The 17,803-nt window shown below is 39.6% G+C and overlaps 2 protein-coding genes across 2 annotated transcripts in view; one reads left to right on the top strand and one right to left on the bottom strand.

Moving 5' to 3' along the window:
• Positions 1-17,803, top strand: part of nt5dc1 (5'-nucleotidase domain containing 1) — a 547,161-nt gene that overhangs the window by 180,718 nt on the left and 348,640 nt on the right. The gene's annotated exons all lie outside the window — the stretch shown is intronic.
• LOC132830121 (uncharacterized) overlaps positions 1-17,803 on the bottom strand; it is a 58,642-nt gene that overhangs the window by 6,676 nt on the left and 34,163 nt on the right. The window contains exons 4-5 of the mRNA XM_060847621.1: positions 5,621-5,744; positions 2,430-2,489 (exon numbers count right to left, since the gene is read on the bottom strand). Of these exons, the coding sequence (XP_060703604.1) occupies positions 2,430-2,489; positions 5,621-5,744 (184 nt within the window). The remainder of the gene's footprint in view (positions 1-2,429; positions 2,490-5,620; positions 5,745-17,803) is intronic.

The following is a 17,803-nucleotide window of genomic DNA, read 5'->3' as shown; positions in this document are numbered from 1 at the left end:
ATTATGATGTGGAGTTCGAAACATAGCTCTAGGTCAAACAGGATGCCAAGGTTATTAAACTGTCTGGTTCCGCCTGAGAGTCTGGCCAGCGTGCTATGGAATTTGTAGCAACAGAGACGAGTTTTATAGCAGTGGCTGAACATAGGATGTCTTCAGTAGTCCCAGTGTTCAATTAATGGATATTTCGACCTTTCCACAATTTGATCTCAAATAAATGGTCTTTACAGCTTAAACGTAATGATGTGGTTCAGACAAGTGGTGGGCAGATTATTAAATATGTTGTCCGCATTCACATGGAAGCTGATGACGTCCATTCCTGTGGATACTGCTCTGAAGTTGCATATATATGCATGTAAGTGGGTGGGAATGGAGCCAGTGTGTGGCATCCTTGGGGAATCTTAGGTCAAGTATGGCAGCAAAAGAGATGCTTCTGAAAAAGAGCTTGTTGTATCTGAAACAGATGGAAATGCAATAGCACAAGTGCAATCCTATAGCATTAGAAACAGATGGTAGGCAATAGAGGAAGATAGAACATTTGATTATCTCAACAATCATGTTTTCCTTGAAGGAAACAAGGCTGAGAACAAATCAGATTGAAGTATTCAAAGTTGTGAGAGGTCTGCACAGAGTGATTGAAAGGAAATGCTGCTAATCATGAAATGATCAAAATCAAGAGAGAACAGATTTAAAGTAACTAGTGAGAAAAGCTAAAGTAAGATGAGGAAAATACATTTTGTGCAGAGTATGGTAAGGGCCTGGAAACATATCCATAGAGTGGAGTGGAGGCAATTAAATTGGATGGATATTTGTTTATGGAATGATGCGCAGGTACAGCGGGAGAAGCTAGAAGAATGGCTCTAAGTTAGCTGTTCATTCAGGGGCCGGCATGTTCAATCATGAACTAAAGGGCCGCCATCTCTGCCTGAATAATTCTGTATTCAGTGAAGAGCTGAGGAGGACAGTGTAGAATGACACACCACAGTCACGAAGAATGCCACTGTGATTTTAGTTAGGGCAGACTTCATTTTCAGCTGGTATCCTGAGATGTTCTGAAGGAGTCACAATTTGCAGTTCCAGAGGATACTTCCTTTTAACCCAAGAACCATGTTGGCATTAATCTTTGCAGTGGTACCTTCGAATGCCTTAAAATAAAAAGAATTTGGCAGCCATCTGTGATATGAAAACTGCCTTTCTTCAGACTCCAGTAAATAGGTTGAACATTAAGGGTGGCATTGCTTTCTGATCCACGTTGCTAATAGAGAAAATAAGATCTTGTGGGTTTAATTCATAACTATTATCCTTCGGTCTTTGGGCATCTTGCTCTTTCACAAATTGCAAGGCTCTCTGCTAATGGATGGTTGCCTGCAGGTAAGGTGACATTGGCACTTGAATAAACAGGGTACGAGCCATACACTTTAAAAATTTGTGTGCTATGGATTATCTCTGACGGTTGATTTTGCTGGTGGGTCCTTTGAAGGGTTTGGAGACGTGCTTGTGGAGAAATGTGGCTAAAGTCCTTGTTGCAACATTTGACATAACTCAGTGTCAGCTTTCTGTAATATTGATGGCTTGTGTGAACATTGCTTGCAGCAGTTTTAGTTGGATGCACCACAGATTGTAAATATACACAATTGGGTGCAGACCAGCTTTGGTCCAGCTCAACCTTCCTTGACTCCTTTGCTGATCATTTCTCTTTTTCTTCAAAAAATACAGATATCACAGGTTTCCCAAATACTGTGGTATGATGGCAATTGTTTAGAAAACGTTGTTTACATAACTGACACAAAATGTAAATGACAGGTGGAAAAAACTGTTTAAATAAATAATAAATTTATTTAAGTTGCGGGTTGAACTTCTTGCATCTTTCTTTGCATTGTTTTTACGCAAGTATTTAGTCCTTGGTAATCCCGGATGTTTCTTGAAAGTGGGTGGGTAGACAAACTGGAGCAAAATGAGAAGTGCACATTGGTCCAAACATCAGTCAGAATGGTAATTAAAAATTGCTCCTCAGCCGGAGTGCAAATTAAAAAGTGCAGTAACAGCTTAAAACCATTTACAACATCTTAAGTACTATTATTTCAATCAAGTTTTCAATCCATAAATCCTTAAGTTTTGAGGATGCCTAAATGATGACATAAGGTACATCACAGATATTGAAGTATAGCAAGCATCCCATCGATTTCCTACTGGAATTGTATGTGATGAGCCTATTTGGGTAGAAATCTGTTGTTAAGGAGATCCATTTCTTTTTTCATATCAATTAGTTCTGAATTATGCCTTGAAGTTGGTGATAGCAAAAACTTGGAGTGAGCAGGCATTTCTTCCATTTATCTTGTAATATAGGACAAACACTTAGTCAACTTGCAATGTAACCTATCTGATATCAAAAAAAGCTGATGTTAAATGTATAAATACTTGTCATTTCTTACCTGTGATGCCCTTTGGACTTTCCTCAAGATTCTGATAATGAAGACCTTTCAATTCATAACCTAATTTATTAAAACAGGTTCTGAGTTACAAGAAAAATAACATGACCAAACTAAATTAAATTGCTATGAATATGCAACTAAATTGTAAGTTTTCCGTAGATCAATGCATTTGTGCATATTCCAGATTAGTTAATATTAACAATATTAAAAACTGTCCTCAACCGAGAGTGTGTAGTTAAATCATGACTTTTATTTGTTGACACTTAAAGTGTTGACATTATTTTGGAATCACAGTACTTTTTCCTTTAAGTTTCTTTGAGCTATAATACTTAACATACTCTAGTGAACACACCAGAGAATCTAGAATCTCACAAATAATTGCCTGTGCAATTCTTGGGCTGGTTCCTGGAAGTATACCTGTGTGAGTTTTAATAGAGGGTAAACATCTGAAAAGATGGGTTGAAGAAAAGGGCCCATCCCAGGCTGTGAGATACAGGCAATATTTTGATGTTGGGTCATTTTCTCTCTCTCTTTTTAAAATTAAAATCATGATTGGATCTTTTTTCCCTTTGTTCTTTCATGAGATATTGCCGTCATTGGTCAGGCCAACTATTGCTGCCCATCTATATTTGACTTCGAACTGAGCAATGTAAACTGTGGCCACATTGCTGTGGTTCTGGAATCATATGTAAGCCAGACCAGATAACGATGGCACAGTACCTTCCCTAAAAGACATGAGTAAATCAGGTGAGTTGTTGATGACAGTGGATGAAAGTTTCACAGTCATTCCCACTGAGACTCTTGTTGATATATCAAGTTCTTTTCATCATACTGCTGTAGTGAGATTTGAACCTATGTCCCAAGAATACTTGCCCAGGTTTCTGAATTATTGGCCCCTTGACATTGATGATGTGCCACTGTCTCTCCATTTCAATGCCCACAGTGTAGAAGCATTAATTGAATTTTTGTTTTGTATTTCTGTATGTCCAAGTACGCGTGTCATTAATTTTCCTTTTTTAGCTGGCAAACTTATCTATCCATCTGCTGCTGTCCTGTGATCAACAAGTTTGCCAAAGACCTACTTGTTGCCTGGTTTATCTACTCCATGGGGAAACCTTCTGAACCACCATTGAGAAATGATGGGAATGACATCAGCATAGGATGCTCCACCTGGAACTCCTCTGCTCTGCTTGTTCTTTGCCTTTGTTTTTTTCCTCTTTTTCACAGTCCTGGAGTGGCGCATGGGGAAGTAGTCCTGGAATGGACTGGAGGCTTGGAGCAGTTTGGGACAGTTGTTGGACTGGGGCCTGGTGTGGACAGTTGGACCACGTACTAAACTGCTGCTACTTGAAATTCTTAACCAGGCTGTAATGCCAATCCTTATGTTGTATTATAACTGTGTTATTTAAACTTATTTTTTGGACATTTTTCCTTTTATTTCTCTTTTGTATTCAAGATTGTATCTAAGTGCTTGTGCCTAAGATGGTGCCATTAGAGGCAGCCATAGTTAAAAGCTTTTCACTGTACTTCTGTACTTTGATGTTGGAGAACATGAGACAATGAAGGATATTCTATTCTATTTTATTCTATTCTATTCTAAATCATTCTGTAAGATTTCAATTATATCATTGTGGTCTGAAGGAAATGCAATAACAAAAAATACAGTTTCTTAAACTTTTTGAAGAATTACTTTTTGTATAATCATGTTTGGTTATTTTCCTAGTTTCAACGAAATATAATCAATCTTTTGTTAAGGGGAAGGCATGGATAAGGTCAATCTCTCCAAGGAAGAAATGTCAAGTTCTGCACTCTTACAGGCAACAAGTCCAGTGCTAGCTCTGAAGAGAATATAAATGCCAAAAAGTTCTGTACATGATGGAACACCTATCACTCACAGAAGATCCAGAGACTGCTCAGGTTAGATTTAAGGGGAGGCCTCTCCCAGTGCTGCTGAGAGAGACAGAGACGAGGACTTTGTGTGAAACATTGGACAAGTAGCTGTACAAGATATTTGAATACCATGGAATTCTAACACTGCAGCGATGTTTAAATGTCTTGTGTGAATTGTACTTATTTGAAATTGTCTGAAGAAATGTTATTGAGAACATTGGATTTTTGAACTGAATGCTAAGATTCATTGATACCAGAAGAAATTCTGGGCTAAGTTGGCAAGGAAAGGTTAGCGTAATAAGACAGGTTAAGAGAAAAACAGAACATGGATGATTACATCCATCAATACTCTTGTCCACCCACACTAGTATAACCACCTCCAGGAATACTACTGTGGGTCTTGCACAGCAGGTATCTAAATTATGACAAATGCAGTTTGGTGAGGCTGAGATGTCTACCATATATCTCAACACTTGACAATGAAGAGTTTGGTGTTTCGAATAATAAAATTCTTTGAAGAAGTTTGTCACCTTCTGCATTCTACTCTCCTGTGGATCAGGGGATGTGATGAACTCTACCATTATGGGAGTGCAAATGGTGAGATGGGGCATAGGAACTGCTGACCTCACTGAGGTTGTCAGCCTATCTGCACATTCGTCCTCAACATTTATAAGCAGCTGATTTGCAGCCAGCCTCTCTCGGGCTTCACATCTCAGTATTCACAAGCATGGGAATGCTATAGGTCTCACATGAGGAGCAGCAACCTTTCTTCACCTCTGGTCAGGCCACTGAGGGGAAACTAGTTGGAAAATTAAGAAAAGTCCTTTCAATAAGCATTTTGAGTTGATCACATGGCTGAGAAATAAGTAGAACACATTTATTACATTTGATGTTAAATTATTCAGCTTTATCTTGGGATTATACCACAATACAAGTAATATATCGTCTGTAATGTACTTTGAGATCTCCTGAGTTTAAGAAATGGTCTATATGAATTTCTCTTTTAGAAAGCAAGGAATGCTTTTTGAGAGAACGGGAAATGTAAAGTTGACCGAATGAACATTGCCCTTGTGCACACCCAGAGGGTTGGTTTATTTCAGCATGGAGAGAACTAATTATTACTAATTTGAGATATCTATAAGATAAAAGGTATAAGATAAATATTACTTAGACTAAAAGTAAACCAACAACTTCAGCTGGCACTTTACTACAGATCACGATTGTATAACTTTGTTCATCATGTAATTACTGCAAAGCAGAGCAATCTCAAATAATTGTTTCCAAATGCAATGAAAACTTACCCTGACTTTTTGTATTATATGGTGATTGGTTGTATCCCTTGTACCCTAGTCCATTCACCAGAGAAATAGACATGAACACCAGAAATGCACCGGTTTCCACTAAAGTCATGCTTGTAGGTAGAATCTATAAGAATTTTAATAGATATTTGTTTAGATTTTTTTAACAGAATAATGCAGACCATCTTGACAAAATTGCACATAAGATATTGAAAATGGTTCCTTCTGTCAAACAACCTGTCTGGCAGTGAAGTTGAAAAAAATTGACAAAGTTTGAGTAGGCCCCATTTAACTTGTAGCACTGGACATGCCATGCTTAGTGCCCATGTTTCAGACCAACATCATTAACAAACCAAGACAGAGAGCTGCATAAGGAGAATAATACAAGTTTAATTAGCCAATGCAGACAAAACTAGTTCTAATCTAGCAGCATCCCTTCTTGCCCTTTTGCATGTTAACTTGGTTAAAAATTGAAGTACAACGTACCAACATATCTTGCCTCCTGGACTGTATTTCAGTTTAACATCCCCAATAGATTATCCCCTTGAAATCATGGAAGTTCTGATGTAGTAATGCTTTCAAAAAGATAGATGCTGGTATTTATATATGGGAGACTCCTACTAGACAGCTGTACATTTCAAAACTCCTCCCTTTAAATGGAAGTAATAGCTATGCTGATTTCTTTTAACTTTTCAGAATGTAGTAGATTGTGGTTTTGTTGTGGTTAGTTGTCTCCTTGCAGATTGGTGTTCAACATGACCATGCAGACAGTTTTCAAAACCAAATGTGCGATAATACTTCTAAAACAAATTCCCATCATATTTAGAAGAATTCCTAAGAACATTTTCATTTTGATCAAGTTCAAACCTCTGAAGGATTATAAAGGAACAAATAAATATTTTGGTTTAATACCAATGTCATCAGCATTCTGAGATTTTTTTTATTAGTCTTTTGCTTATCCACATATGTTTTTAAATGCTGAGCAACTTCAGTATATTCATACTCTGATCGAACACTTCAAACTAAATAATCTTCATTCAGATTTGCAATGACATTTTTTTATAAACTGAGAACAACTGAACTTAAATAAATGAATGATTGAAGCAAGTAATAGTAATGGCATAATGTATAGAAAGGTTAGACAGTGTCCCTTAAAGGAAAAGAAAATAATACTCCTCTTGACAAAATTAACTAATCAAAAATGTCCTCATTTGAACCTTTCATAGATGGTCAAGCATTTGCAGAGGTACAGAATGAAGATGAATAGAACATAAATAATGCATCTAATTTAATCTATTTTGGGTTGGCAAAGTTGTATTATTTTGATTGGATGTGATCCATGTTAGTCAGCAGCATAATGAGGTGATGTCTTGTGCACAGCTTTACCTCACAAGAGATTTGGCTGACAGACAGATAACTGATTGTGTACACCCTACAACATAGATGCAAATTCTGTTAAGGTAATTCAAGAAATAGTTGTGGATGCAGCGCTGAGTTGACTTCATCTAGTTTTTAGAGTTGTCACTTATATTTGGAGAAGGTGAGGACTGCAGATGGTGGACATCAGAGTCGAAAAGTGTGGTGCTGGAAAAGGACAGCTGGTCAGGCAGCATCCGAGGAGGAGGAGAGTCGACATTTCGAGCATCAGCCCGTCATCAGGAATGAGTGAATTATATTGTTGTGTTCAGCTTTAAACATGCCCATTTTGTCTGTTGTCTATTATAACAAATATAATTAATTGAGACTAATGCTAGAAAGCAGTTTGTTCCTGCAATTATATTTTAATATTCTTAGAATCATAGAACACCTACAGTATGGAAACAGGCCCTTCGGCTCAATAAGTCCACACCAATCCTCCGAAGAGTAATCCACCCAGACCCATTTCCCTACCCTATTATCCTGTATTTACCCCTGACAGTTACCTTGAACACTATGGGCAATTTAGCATGCTAATCCACCTAACCTGCACATCTTTGGATTGTGGGAGGAAACCGGAACACCCTGAGAGTATGCAAACTCCACACAGACAGTCGTCTAAGGCTGGAATCGAACCCGGGTCTAAGGCGCTGTGAGGCAGCAGTGCTACCACTGGACCATTGTGCTACCCTATTAGAAACAAAAACAGGAATTGATGGAAAAGCTCAGCATCTGGGAAGAGAAATCAGAGTTAACATTTTGGCTCCAGTGACATATTAACTCTGATTTTTCTTAACTGATGCTACCAGACCTGCTGAGTTTTTCCAACAACTTCTGTTTTTGTTTCTGATTTATAGCATCCACAGTTCTTTCAGATTTTCTTTAGTATGTTTTAATATTTTTGTTTCATCCCTAAATACTAATGGTCTCTAATGGCAAAACCATGATAAATGCAAATTGACTACAGTTGATATTATAATTGAAATGTATATATTGTGTCTCACTTAGAGTTTCACAGCTTTCATGAACTCCAACTTTGTCTTCATGTAAAGCAGACCATCATAGTTGTGGTTAATGCATATTCCTTTGCATTCTGTCAGGAAAAATATCTTGTAACATTAAATTACAGAGGAAGATCTCATGAGCCAAGATTACTTTATTGCATTTTTAATTAGTCTATTAAGGGGGCCTAGGACATTACTAAAGTTGTAAAGATAGAGCTAAAACCAGATTAACTATTGAGTTGCAGTACTAATATTGGACAATTAAAGTGTGAAGATTTCTGGAGGTAGGAAAACTAAATGAAGAATTGTTAAGTCCTGAGAAAAACAGAGATCGGCTGAGAAATGTTATGAAAGATCTTAATTTCAATGTAGTGATTATATAAAATTAAGATTTAGAAGGATGAAGAGCAGTAAGAATAACGTTTTGAAGTTTGAGGAAATGACAAATTGACCATATTGGTTTCATGATTTTTAATGAAGTAAATTTGAATTCCATCACAATAGTGAGAGTTGCATATTCTCAAGTACTCTCAACTCCGATGTTCTGTCAATTAAGAAATAACGCTGAAAAGACTTCCTCAATTTATAACATACAGGGCTAGGTTTATTTCAAAGATAAAAGGTGATCGGAGCATAGCTTCATGTGATTTGAAAATATTATCAATAAAACTTTCACAGAATTGTTCTAGTTTTTGGTTAGACAGTCTGGTGCAGCGATATCCAATAGTAAACCTTACCCCTCTGTGATCTTAATCCCTAAGACTTGGTGTCATATGTCAGCTGTATCTTGTTTGGTGGCAGAATGTGTTCCTTTCCTACTCCAGAGATTTAAGCACAAGAACTGAAACTAATGCAATATTGCAGAGTTGGGTATGTAGTCCTTTAGATGTGTCACTAAACCAAGGCCTCAACTGCTCTGTCAGGTTCCGGAGATGCTGGTGTTGCACTAGGGTGTACAAAGTTAAAAATCACAAAATTCCAGGTTATAGTCCAATAGATTGATTTGGAAGCACTATCTTTTGGAGCGCTGCTCCTCCACAACCACCTGATGAAGGAGCAGCGCTCCGAAAGCTAGTGGTACCAAATCAACCTGTTGGACTGTAACCTGGTGTTGAGTGATTTTTAACTTAGCTCTATGATGAGATATATCACTTGGAACTATTTTGAAAAAAATCATAGGGGAGATATCTGCAGTAAATTGGCCAATGTTTATATATCAATAAACATGGACCAAAGTAGTTTATCTCATCATTATCACATTGTGGTTTGTGGAAGCATGCTATGTAACGTTGACTCCCGGTGTACCTAGATTATAACAGTGACAACATTTTCAGAAGTGTTTCATTGGCTGTAAAATACCTTGGTGTGTTTTGCGGTCTTGCATAGTGCTACATAAATGCAAGTCTTCTTCTTTTCGCCAGCGTGATGAAAATATCTTCTCTTTAATGATGCAGAAGTTCAAAGTAAATGGGTTTTGGTTGCTTTCAGCTAGATTTATGTGCATGTGTAGATTTCAAATTACTGATAATTTGGTCCTGAATTAGCAGTATCGCTCAGAGACACCACAAATATGTCTAGTGTAGCAAATGAAATTGCCACATAGATACAGTGGGTGGTGCAGTTTTGAAGGGGTAATGGAAGTTGTTTCACCATGGAGAAAAGTTTCCTTTACATTAACCTTTATCTGCTTGCATTAATCATTTGGACAGTGACTCTTAGTTTCCAACTTCATTTCTGTCAAGCCAGTCTATCCCATGCATTGAGGTGCCATATTAGTCATCATGATGTCCCTTTATTAGGGAAGTTTTAATGCTCGCTGTTTTGGTATTTCCCATCGCTGCTCATAGACACGAGTGGAACAAAATCTACTGTGACCGAGAGTTTGAAATTAGTGATTGCAAAGCCAGATATGAAGAAGGTGAGGTGCATAATAGCTTAAGAAGAGTGTGGAAATGAGTGTACGAGGTTGGGTGAGCAGTAAGTTCACTCATCATAGTGAGATGCTATGGTCACGAAGTCTATGCCTTCCATAACTTATAAATCTCTAATACCATTAACATTGTACACAGCATTCTACCTGTTTTACAGTTGGGGTCTTGTTACTTCATAGAAGCAGAAAAAAATAGCAGCAGGAGTTAGCCATTCAGCCGTTCGAGCCTGCTCTGACTTTCATTATAATCAGTACCCTCGGTACCCTGTTTCCACTTCTCTCCACGCCCATTAATCAGTTTAGCAAGTTCAATTCCCGCCTCAGGTGACTGACTGTGTGGAGTTTGCACACTTGCACATTCTCCCAGTGTCTGCGTGGGTTTCCTCCGGGTGCTCTGGTTTCCTCCCACAGTTCAAAAATGTGCAGCTTAGGTGAATTGACCATGCTAAATTGCCTGTAATGTTAGGTGAAGGGGAAAATATAGGGGAATGGGACTGGGTGGGTTGCGCTTCGGTAGGTCAGTGTGGGCCAAAGGGCCTGTTTCCACACTGTAAGTAAGTAATCTGATCTTTAGCTATAGGAAAACTTAACCAAATCATTACAGCAACTTAACAACGCAACTATTCCAATTCTTGTAACATCCGATAAACACACCCCTTGGAGAAAGGTAAATTTGAACAATATTTTTTACTGGCAGGAGAGATTTCAGAGAGAAAAGTCAGCCAGGGATTATCTGCTGAAGCATGGATCTTTTTTGCACTGCAGCAGCTTCTGTGACTGCTACAACTAAACCAAACTGGAATAATACCTGAACTGGGAGAACTGGCCACTCCCCTGCCAAAGTTAAATTATGGTCTTTCCAGACATTTCAGTACCTCTGGCATTATGACCTCTTGTGAAAAAAAACGAAGAACAAACTATGCTTGTTAAAGTGACAGCATCATCATATCTACCCTTATTCCCATCTGCTTTAATTTTACATGCTAATCTTTTATGGGGATTTTATCAAAAGCCTTTTGAAAGTCCAAGTTAACTCCATCCACTGACTTCACGTATCAGTTTTACTAGTGAGATCTTCAATGGTCTCAGTCAACTTTCAAGCATGATTTACCTTTTGTAAGTCCATGATGACTCTGTCTGATTCTGTCACAGCTTTAAGTGCTCTGTTATTGAATCTTGTGTAATGGACTGTAGCTTTCTCCTCATTATTAATGTCAGGTTAACTTTATAATTCCTGTTTTTTTGTCTACCTTTTTTAAATAGCGGAGTAACATTAGCTACCCTCATATCCATAGAAGTTGTTCCAGAGACTCTGAATGTCGGTTTGCTCGCTGAGCTGGGAGGTCCGTATTCAGATGTTTCATCACCATACCAGGTAAAATCTTCAGTGAGCCTCCAAATGAAGCACTGGTGGTGTTGCCTGCTTTCTATTTATATGTTTGAGTTTCTTAGGGTTGGTGATGTTATTTCCTGTGTGACATCATTTCCTATGGTGCTGTCATTTCATGTTGTTTTTCTCAGGGGGTGGTAAATGGTATCCAAGTCAAAGTGTTTGTTGATAGAGTTCTGGTTGGAATGCCATACTTCTTGGAATTCTCGTGCATGTCTCTGTTTGGCTTGTCCTTGGATTGATGTTGTCCCAGTTGAAGTGGTGTCCTTCCTCATCCTTATGTAAGGATACTAGTGAGAGCGGGTCATGTCTTTTTGTGGCTTGTTGATGTTCCTGTATCGTGTTGGCTAGTTTTCCGCCTGCTTGTCCAATGTAGTGTTTGTTATGTTTCTCGCAAGCTATGTTGTAAATGACATTAGTTTTGCTTGTTGTCTGTATAGGGTTTTCAAGTTCAACAGCTGCTGTTTTAGTGTGTTGGTGGGTTGTGGGCTACCATGATGCCAAGAGGTCTGAGTAGTCTGGCAGTCATTTCAGAGATATCTTTGATGTAGGGAAGAGTGGCTACGATTTCTGGGCATATTTTGTCTGCTTGTTTGGGTTTGTTGCTCAGAAATCAGCGGACTGTGTTCATTGGGTACCCGTTCTTTTCGAACACACTGTATAGGTGATTTTCCTCTGCTCTGTGCTGCGATGTGTCATGGCTCATTGAAATAATGTTCTAATGCAGATTTGTTTGTGGATGTTGGGATGATTGCTTCTGTAGTTCAGTAATTGGTCCTTATGTGTTGTTTTCCTGTAGACACTGGTTTGAAGTTCCCCATTGCCTGTTTGCTCTACTACAACATCTAGGAATGGCAATTTGTTGTTTTCCTCCTCTTTAGTGAATTTTATGCCAGTAAGTGTATTATTGATGGTCTGGAAGGCTTCCTTTAATTTGTTTTGTTTAATGATAACAAAGGTGACATCCACATAGTGAACCCAAAGTTTGGGTTGGATGGTTGGCAGAGCTGTTTGTTTGAGTCTCTACATTACTGCCTCTTCTCAGAACCCTGATATCGGAGGTCCCATTGGTATTCTATTAGTTTGTCTGTAGGTTTTGTTGTTGAAGGTGAAGTAGGTGGTAAGGCATAGTTCCACTAGCTTGATGATATCCTTGCTGATGAGGTTGGTGGTGTTTGGTGTATGTGTCTTTGGTTCTTTTAATAATGTAGTCAGTGTTTCCTTGGCCAGGTTGATGTTGATGAATGTGAACAGGGCTGTTACATCAAAGGAGACCATTATTTCATCCTCTTCTATCTTGGTGTCTATGATCATGGGTAGAGTGGGTGGAGTGGCATGAGTCTCCTACTAAGTGTTTTAGTCTTTGGTGTAGCTCCTTGGCCAATCTGTAAGTTGGTGTTCCTGTAGGTCTGAGGGGTCTCCTGGTTTGTGAAGTTTGGGTAATCCGTAGAAGCGTGGTGTGTTGGATCCATCTAGTTTCAATTTTTGGAAGTTTGGCTTATTTATGTCTCCAGATTTCTGAAGTTTTTGAGGAGGGCCATGATTCGGTTCTCTAGGTGTGGAGTTGTGTCTATTGCCACTTGTTGGTAAGTGTAGATATCCTAGGACAAGCCAAACAGAGACATGCACAAGGTTTCCTAGAAGCATGGCATTCCGACCGGACCTCTATCAACAAACACATTGACTTGGATCCTATTTACCACCCTCTGAGAAAAAGAGCAGGAAATTACATCACCAGCCTGAGGAAACTCAAACATATAAATAAAAAGCAGGCAACACCACCAGTGCTTCATTCAGAGGCTCACTGAAGATTTTACCCAGTATGGTGACAAAACATCTGAAAATGAATCTTCCCTAGCTCAGCGAGCAAACCTACATCCAGAACCTCAATCTGAGCTACAAATCTTCTCAAAACTTGCTGTTCCTGAGTCTACGAGTAAAAAGTGAGGTCTGCAGATGCTGGAGATCAGAGCTGAAAATGTGTTTTGATTAGACTTACAGTGTGGAAACAGGCCCTTCGGCCCAACAAGTCCACACCGACCCGCCGAAGCGCAACCCACCCATACCCCTACATTTACCCCTTACTAACACTACGGGCAATTTAGCATGGCCAATTCACCTGACCCGCACATCTTTGGACTGTGGGAGGAAACCGGAGCACCCGGAGGAAACCCACGCAGACACGGGGAGAACGTGCAAACTCCACACAGTCAGTCGCCTGAGTCGGGAATTGAACCCGGGTCTACAAGCGCTGTGAGGCAGCAGTGCTAACCACTGTGCCACCGTGCCGCCCACAAAACTGTGGGGAATTTAGCATGTCCAATTCACCTGGCCTGCACATCTTTGGATTGTGGGAGGAAACCCACGCAGACACGGGGAGAATGTGCAAACTCCACACAGACTGGCAGGAATCAAACCCAGGACTCTGGTGCTGTGAGGCAGCAGTGCTAACCACTGAGCCGCAGTGCCACCCATAACCACTGAGCCGCAGTGCCACCCATAAACCACCTGTTGCTGGTTAAAGCGCAACAGGTCAGCCAGCATCCAAGGAACAGGAAATTTGACGTTTCGGGCAAAAGCCCTTCATCAGAGTCTATACAACTTTGAAAGATCACTAATACCTTCACCATAATTTGAGGCACTTCCTTAAGTATTTTGGGATGACGATTATCGGTCCCTGTGGATTGATGGGTTTTAATGCCAACAAATTCTACAGTACAATTTCCCTCCTAATACTGATGCCCTTCAGTAGCTCTGTCTCACTAGGCTCTGTATTAGCCAGGATTTTATTGCTTTGGAGGCATTTCAGTAAACAAGTTGGGCCTATACGAATAGGTGTTGAGAGGAATGAGAAAATACCTTAGAGTAACACCCTACTGAAACAAATGAGATCCTCAATGACTTAACTGAATGTAAATAACTTTATTGTCACATGTATTCACATGGGTACATTAAAATGTTTACAAATTGTCACTATTGGTACCGTCTTAGGTACATCGGTACAGATTCTTGAGTACGACTTCTTACGAAGGAAAAATTTAAAAAGGTGCAACATTATAAAAATACCAAAGTTCAAAAGCACAGGAAAGAAGCTGAGGTGTTGTAACCCCCCCCATTGGAGAGTGTAGAAATGGAGCGTACTTTAAAAAAAAAATCAGAAACCACCCCCTTAAGGTGGAAAGGAAAAGCTATTCTTCTCTGAGGGTCCTTGATCTTGACATTACTTGACCAGACAGTAATGGAGTCTGGCTAATTGGTTTTTCATGTAGAAAGGAATAAAAGTTTTGGCATCAGGCAGAATTATGGAATTCAGGCCACAGTCAATCCACCATGATCTTATTGGGTGACAGAGAAGGGTGGCGAGGTGAATGGCTAGCTGCTCTTCCTTTTGCTTTTGAGATGTTCTGAAGTCCCTAAGGCATTTTACGAAAGATACAATCAAACAGAGTATGATATTGAGTGAAATGAATCAATATTATCACAAGCTTGGTTGGCAGGGAATATGGTAAGAAATACTGCAAAACATGGGAGACCGAAAGAGAAATTTACAAAGGGACTTCCAGACTTTGGACTGCTGAGGCAGTTGAAGGCAAGGCCTCCAAAGCTTGATCTGGATCAGGCAGATGATACCACACAATCTCTCAATCAGTGTGAATGGCAGGCAGTTGGACACTGACTTTAAGAGTAAAGTACAAATATTAATTGAAAGAAGAGCATGAAAGTGTTGAAGTGATGCTTTAATTGTAAAGAGCTTTGGTCGGACACCATCTGGAGTAATATGATTAGTTTTGGGTATTTGGGCCTCAAAAAGCACAGCGTAATGATGCTGCTTAAAGGGCTACATTACAGATGAAGGTCTCTGAAATCAGCCTTGTATACCTGAAAGTGGCAACATAGGGATAAGATGGGCATGAAAGCATATACTTGCCTTCAGAGGTCAGGCATTGAATATCAAAGTTAGCAGGATATGTTATAGCTGTGATATGTTGGGAATATTGCATGTAGTTCTGGTTGCCGCATGAACAGAAGCATGTGGATGCTTTGGAGACGGTGCAGAGAAAGTTTACCATGCTGTCCCCTGGTCTACAGGGTTTTAATTATATGGGGAGGTTCACTAAACTCGGATTGTTTGGGATCAAGGGGATGTTCAGAGGCTTTTTCCCAGGGTGGAAAGGTCAACTGCAAGGGGGCACAGGTTCAAGGTGAGAGAGGGGAAGTTTCTCACACAGAGGGCAGTGGGTGTCTGGAACGCATTGCCAGTGAGGTGGTGGAAGCAGGCACATTAGCAACATTTAAGGCTTATCTTGATAGACGTCTGAATGGGAAGTGAACAGAGAGATAGAAACCACACATGGGTAATACGTAGCAGGTCTAAATAAAGATTAGGAATTGGCACAGGTTTGTTGGGCCGAAGGGCCTGTTCCTGTGGTTATTGTGTTATTTTTATACTGTTGTATTGTATTTCCTTGGGTTTTAAGCATTGTGAGATGTTCTAATGTTGTGGTGAATTGTACTGATTAAGGCGATCCTTCAGTCATGGGTAGCCACTGTTTACATTTACGCCTCTGCAACAAAGAGGGCAGTTTAACAAAGTGATCTACTTACCAGAAAAACCCATATTATTCATTAAATGGAAAATGGTATAATGTGCTGCATAAAGCATATGGGTTGACCCAACATATTAGACCTTGATGTTCAAGGGAGCAAACATGATATGGGCTATGTTGTGAAGATGATGTCATAGAAGTTTAAGGCATAACCACACAGACTCCACATAGCTAACAACAGAGAGGACAATAACCATTGTCAGTGGTTCACTTAATGCTCCACAAAAATGTTGGTGCCTGATTTTGGAGGGATTCTTTGAGGCTTCAAAAGTTGCATTGTCAATATCTGCAGTATCCATTTGAACAGCTCACTGGTAGACAGATACAAAGTGGGCAGCAGGGTAAAGAATAGCTAGCTATGGTGGCTAAGAAATAGAGACAGGAGAAGTCCATTCAGCCCCTTGAGCCTCCTCCACCATTCAATATGGTCATGGCTGAATTCTTCCTGCATTTTACACATAACCTTTGATTCCCCTATCAATCAAAAATCTATCCATCTCAATCCTAAAGTTAATTCAAAAAAACAGATAAGCATTGAAAATAGGAGCAGGAGTAGGCCATTCAGCCCATGATGCATGCTTCAACATTCAAAATAGTCATCGGTAATTCTCTAACTCAATGCCACACTCGCACTTTCTCCCCATCTCCCTTGACACCTTTAGCATCTGCAATTATATCTATTTTTTAAGTATATTCAATGACTTGCCCTCTACAGTTTTTTTTAAAGAAAACTCCATATGTTCACTACCATGTGATTGAAGACATTTTACATATTTTCGGTAAAAATTGTTGTCCCAAGACTGTGACTCTTTGTGGACCTCCCCAGCCAACGAAATCATCATTTCTGCATCCAGTCTTTATTGGCTGATCAGACATTTATACGTTTCAGTGAGAGCCCCAGTGAATACAAGACCAATTGACCCAGTCTCTCCTTGTACAACCTAGTATTATTGCTGTATTCCTTCTGTAGAGACTACAGCTTTTCTTAGGTGAGGACATTGAAATGTGGTTTTGAGGTAGAAGATCAGTCACAATAGTGACAAATGGTGGAATGGACTTGATGGGCCAGATGACCTTGTCTTGCTCCTATGTTTCTGTTTCTTGAACTGCACACATAATCCTCCAGGTGTGCTCCTACCCGACCCTTTACAGCTTCAGAAAGACATCCCTGTTCCAATACTCAAACCCCCTTGCAATTAAGGACATTATCCCATTTGCTTGTTTGCATTGACTGGTCAATAGGGAAAGTAAAGTCCTTTGAAATGTGAATATTTCATTAGGGAAGAAAGGATCATTTGGCAAATTTTATTGGGATGCCAAAATTATGGTTAATCTGTTTATTACAATTATAAGTGGTACTTAAATAGTGCCTATTAAAATCAAGTATAGGTTCAAGCGAAGAATGATGACTCAAAGTTCACTAAAGAAAATGATTTATGAGATTTTAAGAATAAGTAAGGTGAAGATGCAAGAATGTGTTAACGTACTGCTGAAGACCTCCATGAATAAGATGAGGAAGGATACTGCAGGGGATGGGCACAATTGAAATGTGAAGCTTATTCAAAGAACAGCTACTGTGTGTCCTTGATAAGTATGTACTGTACCTGTTGGGCAGGAAGGAAGTAGTCAAGCGAGGGAGCCGTGGTTTGCTAAAGAAGTTGACTCTCTTGTCAAGAGGAAAAAGAAGGCCTATGTTAGAATGAGACGTGAAGGCTCAGTTAGGGCGCTTGAGAGTTACAAGTTAGCCGGGAAAGACCTAAAGAGCCAGGAGGGGACATGAGTAGTCATTGTCAGATAGGATCAAGGGAAACCCTGAAGCTTTCTATAGGTCTGTCAGGA

This window comes from Hemiscyllium ocellatum, chromosome 3, assembly GCF_020745735.1.
Source record: "Hemiscyllium ocellatum isolate sHemOce1 chromosome 3, sHemOce1.pat.X.cur, whole genome shotgun sequence".
Classification (NCBI taxonomy): domain Eukaryota; kingdom Metazoa; phylum Chordata; class Chondrichthyes; order Orectolobiformes; family Hemiscylliidae; genus Hemiscyllium; species Hemiscyllium ocellatum.
This window is presented reverse-complemented; position numbering and strand designations above follow the sequence as displayed.